Source organism: Bombyx mori, chromosome W, assembly GCF_030269925.1.
Source record: "Bombyx mori chromosome W, ASM3026992v2".
Taxonomy (NCBI): Eukaryota; Metazoa; Arthropoda; class Insecta; order Lepidoptera; family Bombycidae; genus Bombyx; species Bombyx mori.
Window position 1 is genome coordinate 4,571,524 of NC_085135.1, and position 18,991 is coordinate 4,590,514.

Genomic DNA, 18,991 nt, shown 5'->3' on the forward strand with positions numbered 1-18,991 from the left:
CTGCTGATCCCTCGTCGAGCCTTCTTTGTATATAGTCAGCAATGACGCACCGTGCGCAAGCGCTACGGGTGGCCCCCGCGCGCACTTCACCAGCAGTCCGTAAACTGTCTTGCCGTCGGATACTCGTATGATTTTACCCGCTAACCCGCTTCGCGGTGCTTGCGCATAGTCTTGCTTAATTTTAGCTTATAGTTGAAGTCTGTTTATTTGTTTCCTCTTCCCCTTCTATGTGTTTGTTCTTAATATAATATTATAAGACAATAAAACTGAAAGTGTTTTTAAAAACTGTGCGGGTGGTTTAATTTGACTAACACTTCATTCTAACACTTCAAGCGCGGGGGCTCCAATCTCAGCAGTCCGTGCTGGAGCTGTGGTCTCGTCGTTTGGCGGAACCGTCGGCCGGCTTCCGTACCGTCGAGGCGATCTGCCCGGTTCTTGCGGACTGGGTGGGCCGCGACCGCGGAAGTCTCACCTCCGGCTACCTGTGCAGACTCACAAGACATCTTACCACCAGCCACCACGCAAACTACAATTTTGCGGGTTCCACCTCTACTCTACGATGTTACTCCCACACTGCGGAAGCCAACCGCGAACACTTGTCAAGCACGCACAAGCACGCACTTCACCGGAAAAACCTGCATCCGCCAGCGGGACCCGAACACCATCGCATCGTCAGACACGAACGCACCGGACGTCTTATCTTACAGGTCACGACGACTTCAAATGTGTAAATTTTCTTCCCCACGAAAACTTGCTTGCTTTCTTGTTTGCTTGCTTGTCGTCATGACAGATCCATTATTGCGATCGAAGTTTCACTTGAGACTTGCACTTGCCTTAATTTCTTGCAACAGCTTGTTACGTGTCGTATTTCCGTTAGTAAATGCCATGTGATAAAGTTTCTTCGTGGCTCAGATCTTCCATCGAGGTAGCAGACGTTATTACACGACTTGCGTATGCTGCATTCACGCTTTTGTGGCTTACCATTGCTTAAATTGATAAGCGTCGCAGCAAGAATTTTGCATAACGAGCGAGAAATAAGTCGCAAATGTGACACTTACTTGTAAAATCCTCGACAACATGATAAGGCATCGCCTTTCAGGGCTCCACTGAAGACTACAATGAGCTATGCACCATCCAGTAGACGTTCATCGAGGTACATATCAACCGTAGCGCACCAAGCACATGGATCGGCATCTGTCTGCTCCAGATGAATTTCTGACACATGATCTTGGATACCGTTACTAGTATTCTGATCTGCATCATGTTTTTCCGCTGTACTTCGAACATGTTCAAACACGTCACGCCAGTGAGAGTAGAGTCCTGATCCCACTTCTGATGTCGGAGGAGAAACACTGAAGGAATGTTTTTAAAAAAGTGTGACGTCCCCATTGCTGACGTCACGGTCATTAAGCTCTCGACGATAACTCATGTTTGGGCTTCTGAAACAAAACTTCACGAGAACTTTGTGCGTGGCGTATATTTCACGAGAAGCGTAACAACGTTGCAGATAGATCCGTACTGTACGACGGCTCGGACACGAATGAATAAGCGCTAGATAGTACGGCCGTATTTATAGGGCTTGTCCTAATTATATTTGCCCTCTCCAATCTAGCTCTGTACACGTCACTTTGACGTTTGTGTATCGTCAAAAACGTCAAAGTGACAGAATGGCCGTGTCGTGGTTGACGACTTTTAGTAATATTAAGACGGTGGTTTTGATTATTATTTTAAATGATGAAATGTTGTTTTGATAAATATCACAAAATGAAGGGTAGACTCCGTAACGCCACAGTTATAAAATGGCGGTACGTGGACAGAGTCGTGGCATTCCGTGTCAGACAGTCATTCCGTCCGTCTCAGTCAGTGAATCTCTGACAGTCAGTCAGTCAGTCAGTCGGTCTGTCGGTATGTGCAACGAAACTGTCGGTTTATCCTGTCATTGTGAAAGTTGTGTGTGTTGAGTTTCAATAATTATCATTGAAAAGTTTTATTGACTAAACTGAGTTCAATCGAATACGAGTGATGACGAAATTACCGCTCAGCCATCCCTGGCGCCCCGCCTACGACATATATATATTAATAATAATAATAAGGAAGGGAAGTGGTGACCCCATCGCCCGCGGGTGAAACAATCAATATGAGATGGTTGTTCCATCCGCGCAAGCAACCAGCGCTAGCCGAAGGTGTAAGGCACCGTGCCGAGCGGCTGCATGGCCTAGGGCGCTAAGTCTAGGTCGTGAACGGTCCCCTTGGAGTAACTGGCGACCCTCCACTGTATTCTAGCCTTCTGCAGATATGGGGCTCTGTCTGCAGCGACTGTCAGACCCCACATAAAAGCCCAACGATGAGTAAAACCTTTAAAACAAACCAAAGATCTGACTCGTTAAGACCACTTCAGCGGGTCGAACCCCCATCATCATCACCACCGGGAGGCTTGGTGCCTGCAGAGTCCACAAGGACTCCGCAACAGACACCCGCACTCGGTGGAGGGCGGCGCATGCGATGGACCCGTGAACAAAATTCTAATGTCATGCGCGCCCACTTTGGGGCTGTGGGGGGAGAAACAGGCGGCACAGGGCGTCGAGCAAGACTGCTTCGTAATTTTCAAGCGCTTGAGCCATCGCTGACACACATCACAGACCAGAACCTAGCCGACCGAGTTCGTTTCATAATGCGCTCTAACATCTTCAGCGCAAACGAACTCGAACAACTACGACTCGAGGCTGTTCCGGCCTCCTCTCTTGCACCAGCTGAAGGACGTGTGTCTATCGCATCTATGCAGGACTTAAATGTCGGCGGTGCGGTAGACACTGGTTATCAACCATTGGCTGCTGACGGAGGGGCGGACGGAATAGCTTCCCAGGACAACGAGCAGATCAGGAGGATTCTTGAAGAGGCGATTCTGGAAGTGCGTGAGATGCCTCTCGACGCGAGACCCCGGATCCCCAGAATAGCTCAGAGTCACCATAGTCGGAATGTCGTTGAGGCCGTTAACGAGATGCTGCTTCCATATTTGGAGAACAGCAGCAGCCTCACTGATACGAATTCAATCCTGTTTGGCGCCGCAATGGCAGTATGTCGGTATATCGGCGCCAAGCTCCAACCAAATCGGCAGGTGACAGCTGCCGACGCTCAGCGTGTGAGAGATGCCGAGCCTGCTTGGAAGCGCAGAATTGAACGTCGTATCAGTGACGCTAGAGTCCTTATCGGCAAACTGATTAGCTTCAGGACGGGCAACACGAGGCGAGAGTCTTGCGGTTTGTCAGAATTGCGTTTGCGGGGTGTGGCTTAGGCGGCCCTGCAGTGCCAAATGCACAACATCTGGCAGATCGCATAGACCTCCTGAAGCAGAAGGTGGCTGCTTGGAGCAAGCGCATCCGGCGGTACTCGGAACGAGTTCAAAGGTATCGCCAGAATCGCCTCTTCGTGAGTGATCAGAGGAAGTTCTACAGGTCCCTAGAACAGGCCAATGTTAGCGCCGTCACCGAACGTCCAGCTGGACAGGAGATGGTCACGTTCTGGCGCAACTTGTGGTCAAGACCTGTGGAGCATGTGGAGGGCTCCTGGATGCAGGTCATTGAGGACTCGTGTGCGGGCATACCACCGATGAGCCCGGTTACTATTAGCAAAGGTGATATTAAGGCTGCAGTCTGTAGTTCTTCACACTGGAAGTCTCCAGGCTGCGACGGACTGCAGCTTTACTGGCTAAAAAGTTTCCGGGCTTGTCACGAAACCCTCGCCAGACAGTTCCAGGAAGCCCTAGATACAAAAGTGCTCCCCGCCTTCCTCACTACTGGGATCACTCACCTCATTCCAAAATCGGAAAGTATCGCGGATCCGGCACAGTACCGGCCAATAACGTGTCTTCCTACCACCTATAAGACACTGACATCCGTTCTGGAAACTAAGATCTCACACCACATAGACAGCTGTCGAGTACTGTCTGGTGCCCAGAACGGGTGTAGGCGTGGTAGCCGCGGTACTAAGGAACTCCTCTTGATCGACGCGGTAGCTGGCCAGCAGGTCAAACGCAACCGACGAAATTTCTCTGCCGCCTGGATAGATTATAAAAAGGCATTTGGCTCGGTCCCCCATACATGGCTGAAGAGGGTCCTCGAGCTGTATAAGATAGACGATACAGTTCGAGACTTCCTCGGTGCCTGTATGGGGCAATGGAGTACAATGCTTAGTCTATCCGGTGTGCGGCTGTCGGCTGTAGAAGACCGAATAAAGGTGAATCGGGGTATATTTCAGGGTGATTGTCTGATTCCATTGTGGTTTTGCCTGGCCCTGAATTCCCCCAGTTCATTACGGGAGGCTTCGAGGACAGGCTTTCAGTTCCGAAGGGGGGGCTCGAAGGTGTCCCACTTGTTCTACATGGATGACCTCAAGTTGTACGCTCCTCATGCTGCAGGCCTCAGGCGACTGCTTGACATCACTTGTGATTTCAGTAGTCGCATTAGGATGAGGCTGGGAGTCGACAAGTGTGCGGTTCTCCATGTAGAGAGAGGGAGCATAGTCTCATCGGATCGTTTACCTGTATCCGATGGGATAAACCTTCGGGCACTCTCCGAGGGAGAAACATACCGGTACCTGGGCATGTCGCAAAATTTAGGTATTGACGTGGCGGTCGTCAAACAGGCTGCATGCGACGTGTTTTGTGAACGTTTGACAAAAGTGTGTAAGAGCCTTTTGTCGGGCGTGAATAAGACAAGGGCGACAAAGGAACAGCAACACGCATTCGAATTCTTAAAAGAAAAACTAGTTACTGCCCCTCTACTTCAATATCCAAATTTTTCAGAACCTTTTAATGTTACTACAGATGCAAGTAATTACGCCATAGGCGCAATTTTATCCCAAGGCCAAATAGGCAAGGATAAACCAATCGCGTATGCATCACGCACTTTAAACAAAGCCGAAGGCAACTATTCCACCACTGAGAAAGAGCTTTTAGCCATCTTATTTGCTGTTAAAACTTTTAGGCCATACTTATACGGCAACAAATTTAAAATCGTAACAGATCACAGACCTCTTGTGTGGTTATTTAATGTAAAAGACCCCGGTAGTAGGCTTATTCGCTGGCGTCTTAAACTCGAAGAGTATGACTATGAAATAGTTTACAAGCAAGGTCATCTTAACTCTAACGCCGATGCTTTATCTCGTTGTCCTATCAACGCTATAAATATAAATTATTTGAACAATCTTAGTTATGAAAAATATTTTAAACTTCAATTTATAAACAAACTTCCAACATCAGACACCGTTATCGAAGAATGTACTGAAAGTCTACATTTATCTAAGTTTAATACAATCGCTTGCCCAGTTTCATTAGATTTTGATTGTTCTATACCTCACTGCGAGGATATCTTAAACTAACTCGAAAATACTGAAGAGTTACTAAATTCCGAACGCGAACTTCTTACAATTAAAAGTATTAAAAATAAAAATAAAACTTTCTACTTCTTATACACTAAAGTTCATCATTACGAAGAGACTCCTTTTAGAGATATTTATAATTTATTAATTAAACTAAGAAATATGTTAATAGAGTGTGAAAATATCACAGATTTAGCATTACCAGATTTTTAAGACCCATTCTCTAAATCAAATTACACGAAAGTCTATAATATAATTTCCTACGTTTTCCATAATACTAATATCAAAATACATATTTATAAAAATAAATTAATTTATCCGACTCCAATAGAAGTCCCTAAAATTTTAAAGGAAAACCACGATTCACCTATCGCTGGTCACCCAGGATCACAACGCATGTATAAGCGCATTAAAGCTATGTAATATTGGAAAGGTATGCGTTCTGATATTGAACAATATGTAAAAAGCTGCAAACTTTGTCAAATTAACAAACCTCTACGTAAATCAAATAAAGCTCCGATGGAGATCACGTCTACATCTACTAAACCGTTTGAGCGGTTAGCCTTAGATGTCGTAGGCCCTTTGCCCGACTCAGGTTTTCAAAATTTCAAGTTCATTCTAACTTTACAAGATGATTTAACCAAATTCACGAGTGCTTACCCTATGGTTTTTTTACTAGTGAGGAGATAGCTCGTAATATCGTACATTTCATGTCTTTGTTCGGTTTTCCAAAAACCGTTAAAACTGACCTAGGTACTTGCTTTAGGTCAGAATTATTTAAACAACTAACTGAAATCTTAAAAGTAAAAGCTTTATTTGCAACTCCGTATTATCCTCAAACAAACGGAGCTCTAGAGCGCTCACACGCTACTTTAAAAGAATATTTAAAGTCTTTCGTCAATGAAAATCAAAACGATTGGCATTGCTATTTATTTACTGCAATATTAGCCTATAATACTACTCCCCATTGCACTACTAATTATACTCCACACGAGTTATTATTCGGTTACAAACCGTTCATTCCAAGTTCTTTATATGAAAGCACCAGTAACACAACCTATAATGAATGTATTCGCGCATTACAATACAGAATGCGTTTTAGTCGCGAAAAAGCGATACAAAATATTATTAACAGTAAAGAAAGGTCTAAGCAATACTATGATACTAATTCTCGCGAAATTTTGTATAAAGCTGGTGATATGGTATATTTAAAACACCATCATAAATTGAGAAAAGCTCTATCGCCCATATGGAAAGGCCCTTACAAAATTACTAAAGTTCACATTATACATAACGTGACCCTACAAGTAGGTCGTAAACAAATTAAATATCATACCAACTTCTACGTCTAAATTTATTCTATGTGTTTATTTTCAGAATCTTATGCTGTCATGGCTCTTTACGCCACAGTCGCGCCGAATCGAATATTATCCCTATCGCGCATAGTCCCGGAATTTATTTTGAACCTACGACACATATAAGTTTTTATAACGACTATTGGAAAGTCGTCACGCACATTGACCTCATCTCTCTGGAACCTTATCTTAATAAAATACAAAATCTACTACAAGATACTCTTAACCTTTGTAATAAAATTCAGTCACAAGATTTAAGTTTGTGTAATGACATATCTAGTCCCACTGAGGTCCTAATTCAATCTAATTTTAATAAATTAAAATCGTTATCGCACATTATTGATTATCGACCAATGCACAAGGTCAAACGCTCTCTAGAATTTGGAGGCGAAATTTTAAAGTTTTTCTTTGGTACATTAGACGCAGACGATGCGAGGAAATACGACGCTGCTATCGAATCATGTAAAAAGAGTGAGACAGAGATATTTCATCATTCCGATAGAGGCACCCGTCACGCGCGGACGTGCTCATCGACCACTCGATCGCCCGGCCTTTGTTCGCCCGGCTTTTGTTAGCCCGGCCATTGTTCGCGCGGCCTGTGTTCGTGGTACATCTGCCGACCAAGTGTTTTTCCTGGAAGTTTTTATTTGTTTTGTTTCCTTTTGTTATTTCTGTGTTCGTGGTACATCTGCCGACAAACTGTTTTCTTGGAAGTGTTTAATTGTTTTGTTTCTTTTCGTTATTTCTGTTTTATTGTGTTTTTTCTTTGTCCTGTAGTAATCGCGCCGCATCGCCACCTGTGTTAAATAGAACCGCTCAGTTCCGAGAAGTTGGGGCCTCGCCGCAAGGCGAGTGTTTTCTAAGACCCAGGGTAGCCCCACCTGGGCACGTAGCCATCATGGACGCTGTATTTGCGGAATTTCTCCGGCTTCGCTACCCAAAGCTCACTTCCGAGTTTCAGGCCTTCAAGGCCGATCACACCGCGAGCCCTCTCGTGGACTCCGCCGAGCTCGCTGCTCCTGCGTCGCCTGTACTTGCGTGCATAGCTTCTGCATCGAGTACCGCAGCCTCCGTCGTGCCTGCCGTTCCCGCGTCGCCTATACTGGCGAGTAAAACTGCTGCGTCGTCCGCCGTGGTCATCGTTCCAGCAGCGCGATCATCCGCGGCCTCCGTCGCGCCCTCCAAAACACCTACTCGTAGGTCACCTGCGCCCGCCTCCTCGTCCTCCGACTCTGACTCAGAGATGGAGGTCGACCTCGCCCCCGCCTCATCGACGGATGGATTCACCCTGGTGCAAAAGGGTAAGAAGCGTGCCGCGGAGTCTCGAGCTCCCGCGGCCGCTAAAATTAGCAAAGCCGCGAACGCGTCGCGCCCCCGCCCTCAGACTCCCGTTGCGCCTCCAGCCCGTGCCACTCCGTCGCCGCGTCCGGTGGCACAAAATAAAACCCAGATCCCTCCCCCGGTAATCCTTCAAGAGAAGGCAGCTTGGGAACGAGTTTCCCTGGCCCTTAAGGCCAAAAATATCAATTTCATGAATGCCCGTAACCTCGCGAACGGCATTCAAATTAAGGTTCGAACACCCGACGACCATAGGGCCCTCTCTTCTTACCTCCGTAAGGAGCGTATAAGTTTCCACACGTATACGCTCCAGGAGGAGCGCGAACTCCGTGCCGTTATACGTGGCATCCCTAAAGAGTTGGATGCCGAGCTCGTCAAGGCCGACCTTCTCGAACAAGGCCTACCGGTTAACTCCGTACACCGCATGCACACAGGCCGCGGAAGGGAGCCATATAATATGGTTCTCGTCGCCCTCCAGCCTACCCCCGAGGGTAAGCAAATATTCAACATCCGAACGGTCTGTAGCCTTTCCGGAATCGCAGTCGAAACCCCACACAAGAAAGGCACACCTAGCCAGTGCCATAACTGCCAATTATACGGGCATTCTTCCCGTAACTGTCACGCGCGCCCCCGATGCGTCAAGTGCTTAGGCGATCACGCCACGGCCCTATGCACTCGCGATCAAAAAACCGCGACGGAACCGCCTAGCTGCGTCCTGTGTCGAACACAGGGTCACCCCGCAAATTACCGCGGATGCCCCCGAGCCCCTAAAATAAATCGCCGCGTCGCCCGCCAAAACCGCCTCCGAGCTTCCGGCCCAGACATCAAAGCCTCGGCACCCTCTGTGTCGCAGGCTAAGCCAGCGTTCGTTCCGGCGCCGGTGCCTAGTGTCTCAGCCTGGGCGAAACCGCTGCCGTACACGAACACGGCTACAACTCCCTCCTCCGCGATTCGTCGCTCCCCCGCGATTCATTCCTCCCCCGCGACCAGCACTCCGACCGCGTCTGATAATCTCGCTCTAGCGATCGACTTTTTTCAGTCGATCAACTTTGAGCGTGTTAACACCTTGGGTGACGCCATTCGCGCCGCCTCCACTGCACAACATTTCATCGCCGTTGTGCAGGAATACGCTGACGTATACGCGTCGTTAAATACGTACGTCCTCCCCTCACTCCGCCGGTAATCAATGGCGTACATTAGTAGAATAAAGCCCCTATCCGTAACGATAGGATTTTTTAACGCTTACGGTCTCGCAAATCAACATGATCAGGTTTCTGACTTTTTGCGTGACCATCAAATTGATATATTTTTAGTGCAGGAGACCCTACTTAAGCCCGCGCGCCGTGACCCTAAAATCGCGAACTATAACATGGTCAGGAACGACAGGCTCTCTGCTCGTGGTGGTGGTACCGTCTTTTACTATAGAAGAGCCCTGCATTGCGTCCCGCTCGATCCTCCCGCGCTCGCTAATATCGAAGCATCAGTGTGCCGAATCTCACTGACGGGACACGCGCCGATCGTTATCGCGTCCGTTTATCTTCCACCGGATAAGATCGTTCTAAGCAGTGATATCGAGGCGCTGCTCGGCATGGGAAGCTCTGTCATTCTGGCGGGCGACCTAAATTGTAAACACATCAGGTGGAACTCACACACCACAACCCCGAATAGCCGGCGGCTTGACGCGTTAGTTGATGATCTCGCCTTCGATATCGTCGCTCCGCTAACCCCGACTCACTACCCGCTAAATATCGCGCATCGCCCGGATATACTCGACATAGCGTTATTAAAAAACGTAACTCTGCGCTTACACTCGATCGAAGTAGTTTCAGAGTTAGATTCAGACCACCGTCCCGTCGTTATGAAGCTCGGTCGCGCTCCCGATTCCGTTCCCGTCACGAGGACTGTGGTGGATTGGCACACGCTGGGCATCAGCCTGGCTGAATCTGATCCACCATCGTTCCCGTTTAGCCCGGACTCTACCCCGTCTCCTCAGGATACCGCTGAAGCCATAGACATCTTAACGTCACACATCACCTCGACATTAGATAGGTCATCGAAACAAGTTGTAGCGGAGGACTTCCTTCGCCACTTCAAATTGTCCGACGATATTAGGGAGCTCCTAAGAGCTGAGAACGCCTCAATACGCGCCTACGACAGGTATCCTACCGCGGAAAATCGTATTCGAATGCGTGCCCTACAACGCGACGTAAAGTCTCGCATCGCCGAAGTCCGAGATGCCAGATGGTCTGATTTCTTAGAAGGACTCGCGCCCTCACAAAGGTCTTACTACCGCTTAGCTCGTACTCTCAAATCGGATACGGTAGTAACTATGCCCCCCCCTCGTAGGCCCCTCAAGCCGACTCGCGGCGTTCGATGATGACGAAAAAGCAGAGCTGCTGGCCGATACATTGCAAACCCAGTGCACGCCCAGCACTCAATCCGTGTACCCTGTTCATGTAGAATTAGTAGACAGTGAGGTAGAACGCAGAGCCTCCTTGCCACACTCGGATGCGTTACCACCCGTCACCCCGATGGAAGTTAAAGACTTGATCAAAGACCTACGTCCTCGCAAGGCTCCCGGTTCCGACGGTATATCTAACCGCGTTATTAAACTTCTACCCGTCCAACTCATCGTGATGTTGGCATCTATTTTCAATGCCGCTATGGCGAACTGTATCTTTCCCGCGGTGTGGAAAGAAGCGGACGTTATCGGCATACATAAACCCGGTAAACCAAAAAATCATCCGACGAGCTACCGCCCGATTAGCCTCCTCATGTCTCTAGGCAAACTGTATGAGCGTCTGCTCTACAAAGGCCTCAGAGACTTCGTCTCATCCAAGGGCATTCTCATCGATGAACAATTCGGATTCCGTACAAATCACTCATGCGTACAACAGGTGCACCGCCTCACGGAGCACAGTCTTGTGGGGCTTAATCGACCAAAACCGTTATACACGGGAGCTCTCTTCTTCGACGTCGCAAAAGCGTTCGACAAAGTCTGGCACAACGGTTTAATTTTCAAACTATTCAACATGGGTGTGCCGGATAGTCTCGTGCTCATCATACGGGACTTCTTGTCGAACCGCTCTTTTCGATATCGAGTCGAGGGAACCCGCTCCTCCCCACGACCTCTCACAGCTGGAGTCCCGCAAGGCTCTGTCCTCTCACCCCTCCTATTTAGCTTATTCGTTAACGATATTCCCCGGTCGCCGCCGACCCATTTAGCTTTATTCGCCGACGACACGACTGTTTACTATTCCAGTAGAAACAAGTCCCTAATCGCGAAGAAGCTTCAGAGCGCAGCCCTAGCCCTAGGACAGTGGTTCTGAAAATGGCGCATAAACATCAACCCAGCGAAAAGTACTGCGGTGCTATTTCAGAGGGGAAGCTCCACACGGATTTCCTCCCGTATTAGGAGGAGGAATCTCACACCCCCGATTACTCTCTTTAGTCAATCCATACCCTGGGCCAGGAAGGTCAAGTACCTGGGCGTTACCCTGGATGCATCGATGACATTCCGCCCGCATATAAAATCAGTCCGTGACCGTGCCGCGTTTATTCTCGGTAGACTCTACCCCATGATCTGTAAGCGGAGTAAAATGTCCCTTCGGAACAAGGTGACACTTTACAAAACTTGCATAAGGCCCGTCATGACTTACGCGAGTGTGGTGTTCGCTCACGCGGCCCGCACACACATAGACACCCTCCAATCTTTACAATCCCGCTTTTGCAGGTTAGCCGTCGGAGCTCCGTGGTTCGTGAGGAACGTTGACCTACACGACGACCTGGGCCTCGAATCTATCCAGAAATACATGAAGTCAGCGTCGGAACGGTACTTCGATAAGGCTATGCGTCATGATAATCGCCTTATCGTAGCCGCCGCTGACTACTCCCCGAATCCTGTGTGGTGTGGTCTGGTCACGATGGATTAGACGAGAGTAAATAATACGTCCATTCAGTTTGAAGGTTCGGTTTATTGTGTAAAATATGTATTTAGTTACAAGACAGTAAGACAGTAGTGCTGAAGAAGCACTTTAAATAAGGCTGTATACATACTTGAATGTTTACACACTACATCATCCCCGTTATTTAAAAAAAAAAATGATTAAATGTTTTTTTTTTCTAGTAGTATTTCTATTATATAATTATTATTACACTTAAAATTAATAAACAACTATGGTTCCGGATACAATTTTGTCCTATTCTTATGAACTATGACATTTTTTCCATTAATATTAATTTTAACATTGGGCGCAAGGTCTTCTATCACAATATATGGGCCAGTGTACAAAGTATCCAATTTATTTCCTATCTCATTTTTCAACAATAGTGTATCACCTGATTTGTATACAATGGGATTACTTGACTTATCATAATTTAGTTTTCTACGTTCTTTACTTATAATTAAATTATTTCTTGCATCTTTTTGAGCTTTTTGTAATCTGTATTTAAATTCCAACATATAATTATCGAAACTATACAGTGGTTCTACAATATTACATAAATTATTAGGTAATCTACATACTTGACCAAACACTAACTCATAAGGTGTATATTTAGTCTCTGAATGTACAGTAGTGTTATATGAAAAACACCAATACTGTAACCATGAACTCCAACTTGAAGGATGATTATCTGTTTGGATTCGTAAATAGGCTCCTAACAATTTATGAGTATTTTCTAATGATCCAATACTTTGATGATGGTAAGCAGTCGCAATTGTTTGTTTTATATTTAAAATTTTGCATAAGTCTGACATAACCTTAGAAATAAACTCTGTACCTCTATCACTTGCAATTTCTTTTGGAATTCCGTATCGTAAAATAAAGTTTTCCACAAATGTTTTAGCAACTTCTGTTGTTGTTTTAGTTTTTAAAGGGTATGCTTCAACATATTTACTGAGTTCGCACTGCAATGTTAAAATATAATTGTAGCCTAAATCATCTCTATCTAATGGACCTACAATATCTAAGAAAATTTTCTCAAAAGATGATGATGCTGTAAATGTAATTTTTAATGGTTCCCTATGAATTTTTGTGTATTTTTGTTTTTGACACTTGCTGCATTTTTCTACATAACATCTAACATATTTTTCTAATGATGGCCAATAATAATATTTCTTAATTTTACTTATCATTCTCCGAACTCCTATATGACCACTACTAGGTAATAAATGAAAATCGTTCATTATTACTTTTTTATCGTCATCATCATTTTATTCTTTGGACGTCCTTTATAACACATATTCGAGGAAATTCACTCGATTTATTTTTAGCAACATATTTGGTTATACTTTCAATGAGCTCTTTATTTTTACGCGTTTTCATAATTATTATGAACCGGAATTATATAACCGGAATATGTTTCCCGGAGCTCCCCGACTTTGACGTCGGCGAGGGCGCAGTTGCCCTGCGACGCGATGGCCGCGGCAACCTCCTCCTTCGTGGCGCACTCGTCGAGGCCCGTGATTTTGACTTCACCCATCTTCACGGGCCGCGCGATGCGCACCACCTCGGGGTCCGGCAGGATCTCCCTCAGCCGGGCTGCCAATTTTTCGGCCGCGGCGTTGGTGTTCGGGCCGGGGCACTCTATGAGACGGGCCCCGTTGGCCGTCTGCCGGACCTTGATGACCCCCTCCACGCCGAGGGCGTCCACATTCACACCGCCGCGCGCCTGGGTCATCACCTCGTGGTAGGTGATGCCCTTTTCTTTGCCGGCCGGCAGCAGCTCCACTACCACTGCAGCCGACCGCGGGGCGCGCGGCCTCCTTCTTCCAGTTCGGCCCCTCGGCTCCGCTCGACCCTCTTGGCGGGGAGCGGCGGCCGCAGGGGCGGGCTTGGGGCGCGGCGCAGGAGGCGCCGCCACCTTTTTGGGCCCGCGCCGCACTACCGTCGTCCAGGCCTCTTCCATATTGGCCGGAGCAGGTGACAGTGGGCGGGGCTGGGGGGTCGGGGCCGGTTTGGCGGCGTTGACGCCCCCCTTCTTCTTGGTCCGGCTCCTGCCGGGCCCCGCCTTCGCAGGCTGGGACGGGGCAGGAGCAGACACCGGTTTAGATGCAGGGGCCGTGGGTGCCGGCGCCCCCGCAGCCGCGGGCTTAGGTGCAGCCGCAGCGGGAGCTCGCGCGGGTGTAACCTTCTTCTTCCCGCTGTATGTTTTGGCAGCGGGCTGCACACTCCTGCGGGGTGCCGGCACAGGCGCGCTTCCCTTAGCCTCGTGAGCGAGGGGCGGTCTCGCGCGCTCCACCTTGGAGCTGCGCGCCTCCTGTATGAGGAGCTGCCGCCTCAGCTCCTCGACCTCAGTGAGGCCTTCTGCTTCGGGCGGAGGAGGGACAGGGGCCGAGCTGCGTTGCCGCTCGATGAGATCGGCAACCATTGTTCGCAGCTCGGCCATGTCGACGCGGAGCTGTCCGTTCTCCGCCCGAAGTTGGCCATTCTCATCCGCCAGTTGTTCGAGGCGGGCGTGCTGCAGGGCCACTTCTTGTCGCAATCCCGCCGTCTCCACGGTTGTGGTGCGGTCCACAACGTCCTGCAGCCTTTCTTCGAGCGTGGCGGCCGCCGATTTCATGGCCGACAATTCCGAGCCCTTGAGGCCTGCAGTGGATTTAGCCGCAATGGTCGCGACTATTCTCCCGACTATTCCACAAGCTCGGAGAGGGTCAGAGGGTCCCACCTCCGTCAGGGATCGCTGTAGGCGCTCGATTTCCTCCAGCTTCCTAGTCTTTTTTATCGCCTCACGGCAGGCGGCTCTGGACTGCGCCGAGGAGGCAGCGTCCAGTCCGCAAGATGACGGCTTGTCAAAATCGGTGACGGGCGGCGCCGAAGCAGCCGCCGGCCCTTCCGCCAACGCCATGTACTTGGCGCTGGCAGGCTCTCCTTCCGACGAGTCGGATGGAGGGACAGACGCCGGCTGACGAGCCGACTTCCTCTTCCTTCGAGTGCGCTGTCGAGCACTGTCCACGAACAACGCTGGCGTCTCCCGCCCACTGGACGCGTCGCCCCTTGCGGAGCTCCGCGCCGAGTAGAGCGAGATCAGACTCTCGCAGCGTTCGAGGCGCACGGTGGGGACTCTGTCCCTTACGCGACCCGTGCTGTCGCCCCCTTCGTCGTGGCAATGTTTGCCCCCCCCCCAGAAACGGTGGGGCAACGTGCGGCCGATTGCTCGACCGCACGGAGGGATTCTCCCCCCGCGGAGCGGGAGGTACCCTCCTGGGGTAATAACTTTTGTACATGTGCCATATTTCATTTTGTCCTTTTTTATTAACCAGGGGTCGGTCCCCTGGGGTCTGGTTGGTACCCTCGGGACTGGACTCCTTCCAGCCATTCATCCCATCGCCGGGCACCAGAGCTTAGGATTGGGGCATTTTTTAAAGAGGTTTACGTCCTCGCGGCCCCGTGCCTCACGGCAGCGGCCCCTGTCCCCCACGCGGTGAGGATTACGGGTTGGCCGGCGGCCCGCCGAGTGCAACGAGCAACACGGCAGACCACCGCCCGACGCTCAAAAGAGCAACAACGACGAAGCCACGCCGGTATACCGGTACCCCCCTCTGGAGGGCGTGCCCCTGTAGCCGAAGCCGGGGACATGGCGACCAGCGGCCGGAAGATGCATAAGCAACGCCGGCTCACTACTCCATCAAAGGGCAGGCCAAAAGTGGCCCACCATCACCCATGGGCTACGTCCGAAACGGGTCGGACGTGACCCGAAAAACAAAAAAGGGGGAAGAAGGGGAGAAGAGAGAGGGAGCCCGAGCGTCTCCAGGAGGAACACCCTTCAGCCAGTGAAGGGCGTGGAGAGCCCGCAACTCCCCCTGCTGGTTTTGGTCCGCGTCATCCGATCTCTTTCGTTGCAAGGCCTAACTAGGCTACCCTACTCCTACACCTAACCTATCTCCCTAACACCTAAGAATCCTTGCAACGAAAAAGATCGGACGATACCCCTGGGAGTGGGACTGTTCCCAGAGGATCCCGTTATCCGCCACCTACGGACGCGCCCGGTGGAAGTCCAGCAAAACTCCCCCACAGACGGAGCCCCCGGCCACGCAGAGTGCGCGCCGGGGGGCTCACCCAGGTCCCTCGGGATAAAGCAAAGGCCTATGGTCAGTTCTTATTACAAATTTTTTTTTTTCATATAAATATGGCCTAAAATATTTTATTGACCAAACTATTGCCAGAAGTTCCTTTTCAATCGTTGCATAATTTAACTCCGCTTTATTTAAACTCCTACTAGCATATGCGACGGGTTTTCCGTTAGAATTACTTAACACGCTGCCAATAGCAAAACCTGAACTATCTGTTTGTAAAATAAATTCATTTTCTTTAGAAAAATTGGGATAATCTAAGACAGGCGGACTAGATAGCAACTTTTTAAGAGTTTCAAAGGCATTCTGACATTCTGTAGTCCATTCAAACTGAACCTTCTTTCTACATAATTTGTTAAGTGGTACAACAATAGCTGCAAAGTTTCGAATAAATTTCCTGTAATAGTTACTAAATGCAACAAAACGCTTGACGTCATCCGCACACGTTGGTGTCGGATAGCTTTCGATTACTCGAATCTTTTCAGGGTCGGGCAAAATACCTGAGGATGATATTACATGTCCTAAGTAAAGAATTTGTCGCTTTAGAAACTCACATTTAGACGGATTTAATTTTAATTTAACTTTTCGTAATCTGTCAAAAACAAACATGAGGTTTTTATTATGTTCCGTCAAATTTCGGCCAAAAATTATTAAATCGTCTAAATAGATAATACATTTTTCGTAATTTAAACCCGACATAGCAACTGTCATTAATCTACTAAAGGCAGATGGACTAATTTTTAGCCCCATCGGTAATCTACACATTTGGTACTGCCCTTTATCTGTCGTGAACGCCGTATATTTTCTAGATTCTTTTGAAAGATTACATTGATAATAACTACGATTTAAATCGCAATGGCTAAAGTACATTGCACCTGATAGAGACTCTAATATATCTGTTATATTTGGGAGGGGAAATTTGTCGTCCTGCACTCTCTCGTTTAACTGTCTGTAGTCCACCACTACTCTCCATTGACGTTTACCGCTCCTATCTAACTTTTTAGGAACTAGCAAAAGAGGGCTAGACCACTCACTGCAAGTTTTTTCTATAATACCTTCTCGTAACATATCATCGATCTGTCTATTAAGTTCTTCCTTCTGCATAAACGGAATTCTGTACTGTTTTCTATACACAGGCGTAGCATGTTCTTTTAAATGAATAGACTGCTCGTAAACGTCCGTAACACTTAATTTGTCACCTGGTAAATGAAATATGTCCGAATATTTGGCACAAATTTGCTCGATTGACAACTGTTCTTCTTTGTTTAAGTATGAGCCTACATTAAGTAATGAAAATAACGTCCGTATTCTCTCTACATTAACATCCGAGCTTTCGTAATTACAAAATTCATAGTTTTCTAACCTATCAACTTCAACTTTATTCAAACATAAAGATACTTCTTTGTCAGTAGTATTTAAAAGTCTTACAGGAATCCTACCATTTTTCGGCCTAGCTACCACACTAGCCAAAAAAATACCCTGTCTTATCTCCTTCGGATAAATGACACAGTCATAATTAATACGCGTAGGTATGAACTTAATAACTTCACGCCTCGGTCCAATAATAAAATTACAATTATAATAAAGTAAAGTCAATGAAACTCTACTCTCTGCGACTTTGAGAGATAAAGTATTTGAGTCATAATCTATAATTCCACTATATCGTTTAATAAAATCTTGACCTAATATACCTATCGACTTACATGGTAAATTCCTAAATACGTAAAACTTATGCTTAAAAATAATATTCCTGAACTCTAATGCTAAATAAACAAATCCTACGGACTTTAAACTTCCACCAATACCATGGATATTTAAATCGCATTTATGTAACTCTAGCTGAAATAAATCTAACATATCATAATTAACACACTATAAAGAGGCCCCTGTATCTACTAAAAATTCTAACTGTATGTTATTTAAACTTAAGTTTACCCAATTAATGCTATCACAAGTAAGAACTTGATTAGGGACGAAAAAATGCTCCCGAATTCTGATCCGAAGAAACATCATTACGACTATTTTCTGAAGTCGGTAAATCATGTCGTTCATTTGCAATAAAATGATTTAAATTTCTATTATTAGAATAGTTTGCGTAATTGCCACGATTTCCACGAACATACCTGGCGCCGTAACTTGACGCTCCTCGTCGATATACCTGAACACCTCGGGTGCCTCGCCACGTATTCCTTGACGCAGCAAAATTTTGTTGCGCATTATGTGGCTGTCTAATATCTCGAAAATATTTAAGTGAATTTCGACCACGAAATCCACGATGACCAAAATTATTAGTGCGAGTAGACCGACGGTTATATGACATAACGGTCTGACGCTCCGCAGTTAAGCTAGTTTCATCTTCGGCCACTCTAATGGCATCCTTTAAGGAGGTCAAATTACGTGCTGAAATAATTGTACCTAGCTTTTGACTTCGTAACCCTTCGGAAAAACATCTAATAGCGTTCCTTTCATTAAGAGGACGTAATACCTCATACACTTTCTCATCACCATTTGCCTGAGAAATAGTCAATTCTACAAACAACTTCTCTATCTCTTGAGCAAACTCTGTAACTGACTTTTCACCTTGCCTAGCCTTCTGTAATCTAGACTGTAAAGCAGTATCGGACTTACGAGTAAGTAAATATTTACGCATATCTTCTAATAGCAACTCAACAGAACTATAAGAAGTAGCTAAACGCATTTTTGCTCCGCTCGTTAATCGGCTCTTTAAAACAAAATTTATTAAAATTGTCTTATCACCATCAGCAAGCATTGAGTCATACAATTCAATCGCAGAAATTAATTCACAAGCTACCTCTTCATCACCGGTCATTTTAGGCAATAGGCTTAC

The 18,991-nt window shown here is 47.2% G+C and overlaps 1 protein-coding gene across 1 annotated transcript; it reads left to right on the forward strand.

Annotated features, from left to right (window-relative positions):
* Positions 1–2,671: 2,671 nt before the first annotated feature.
* Positions 2,672–6,857, forward strand: LOC134201693 (uncharacterized). The gene is made up of 3 exons (XM_062676935.1): positions 2,672–3,257; positions 3,329–4,828; positions 6,754–6,857. Exons 1-3 carry the CDS (start codon positions 2,672–2,674, stop codon positions 6,855–6,857), a joined length of 2,190 nt encoding a protein of 729 aa, XP_062532919.1.
* The last annotated feature ends 12,134 nt before the right edge of the window (positions 6,858–18,991 follow it).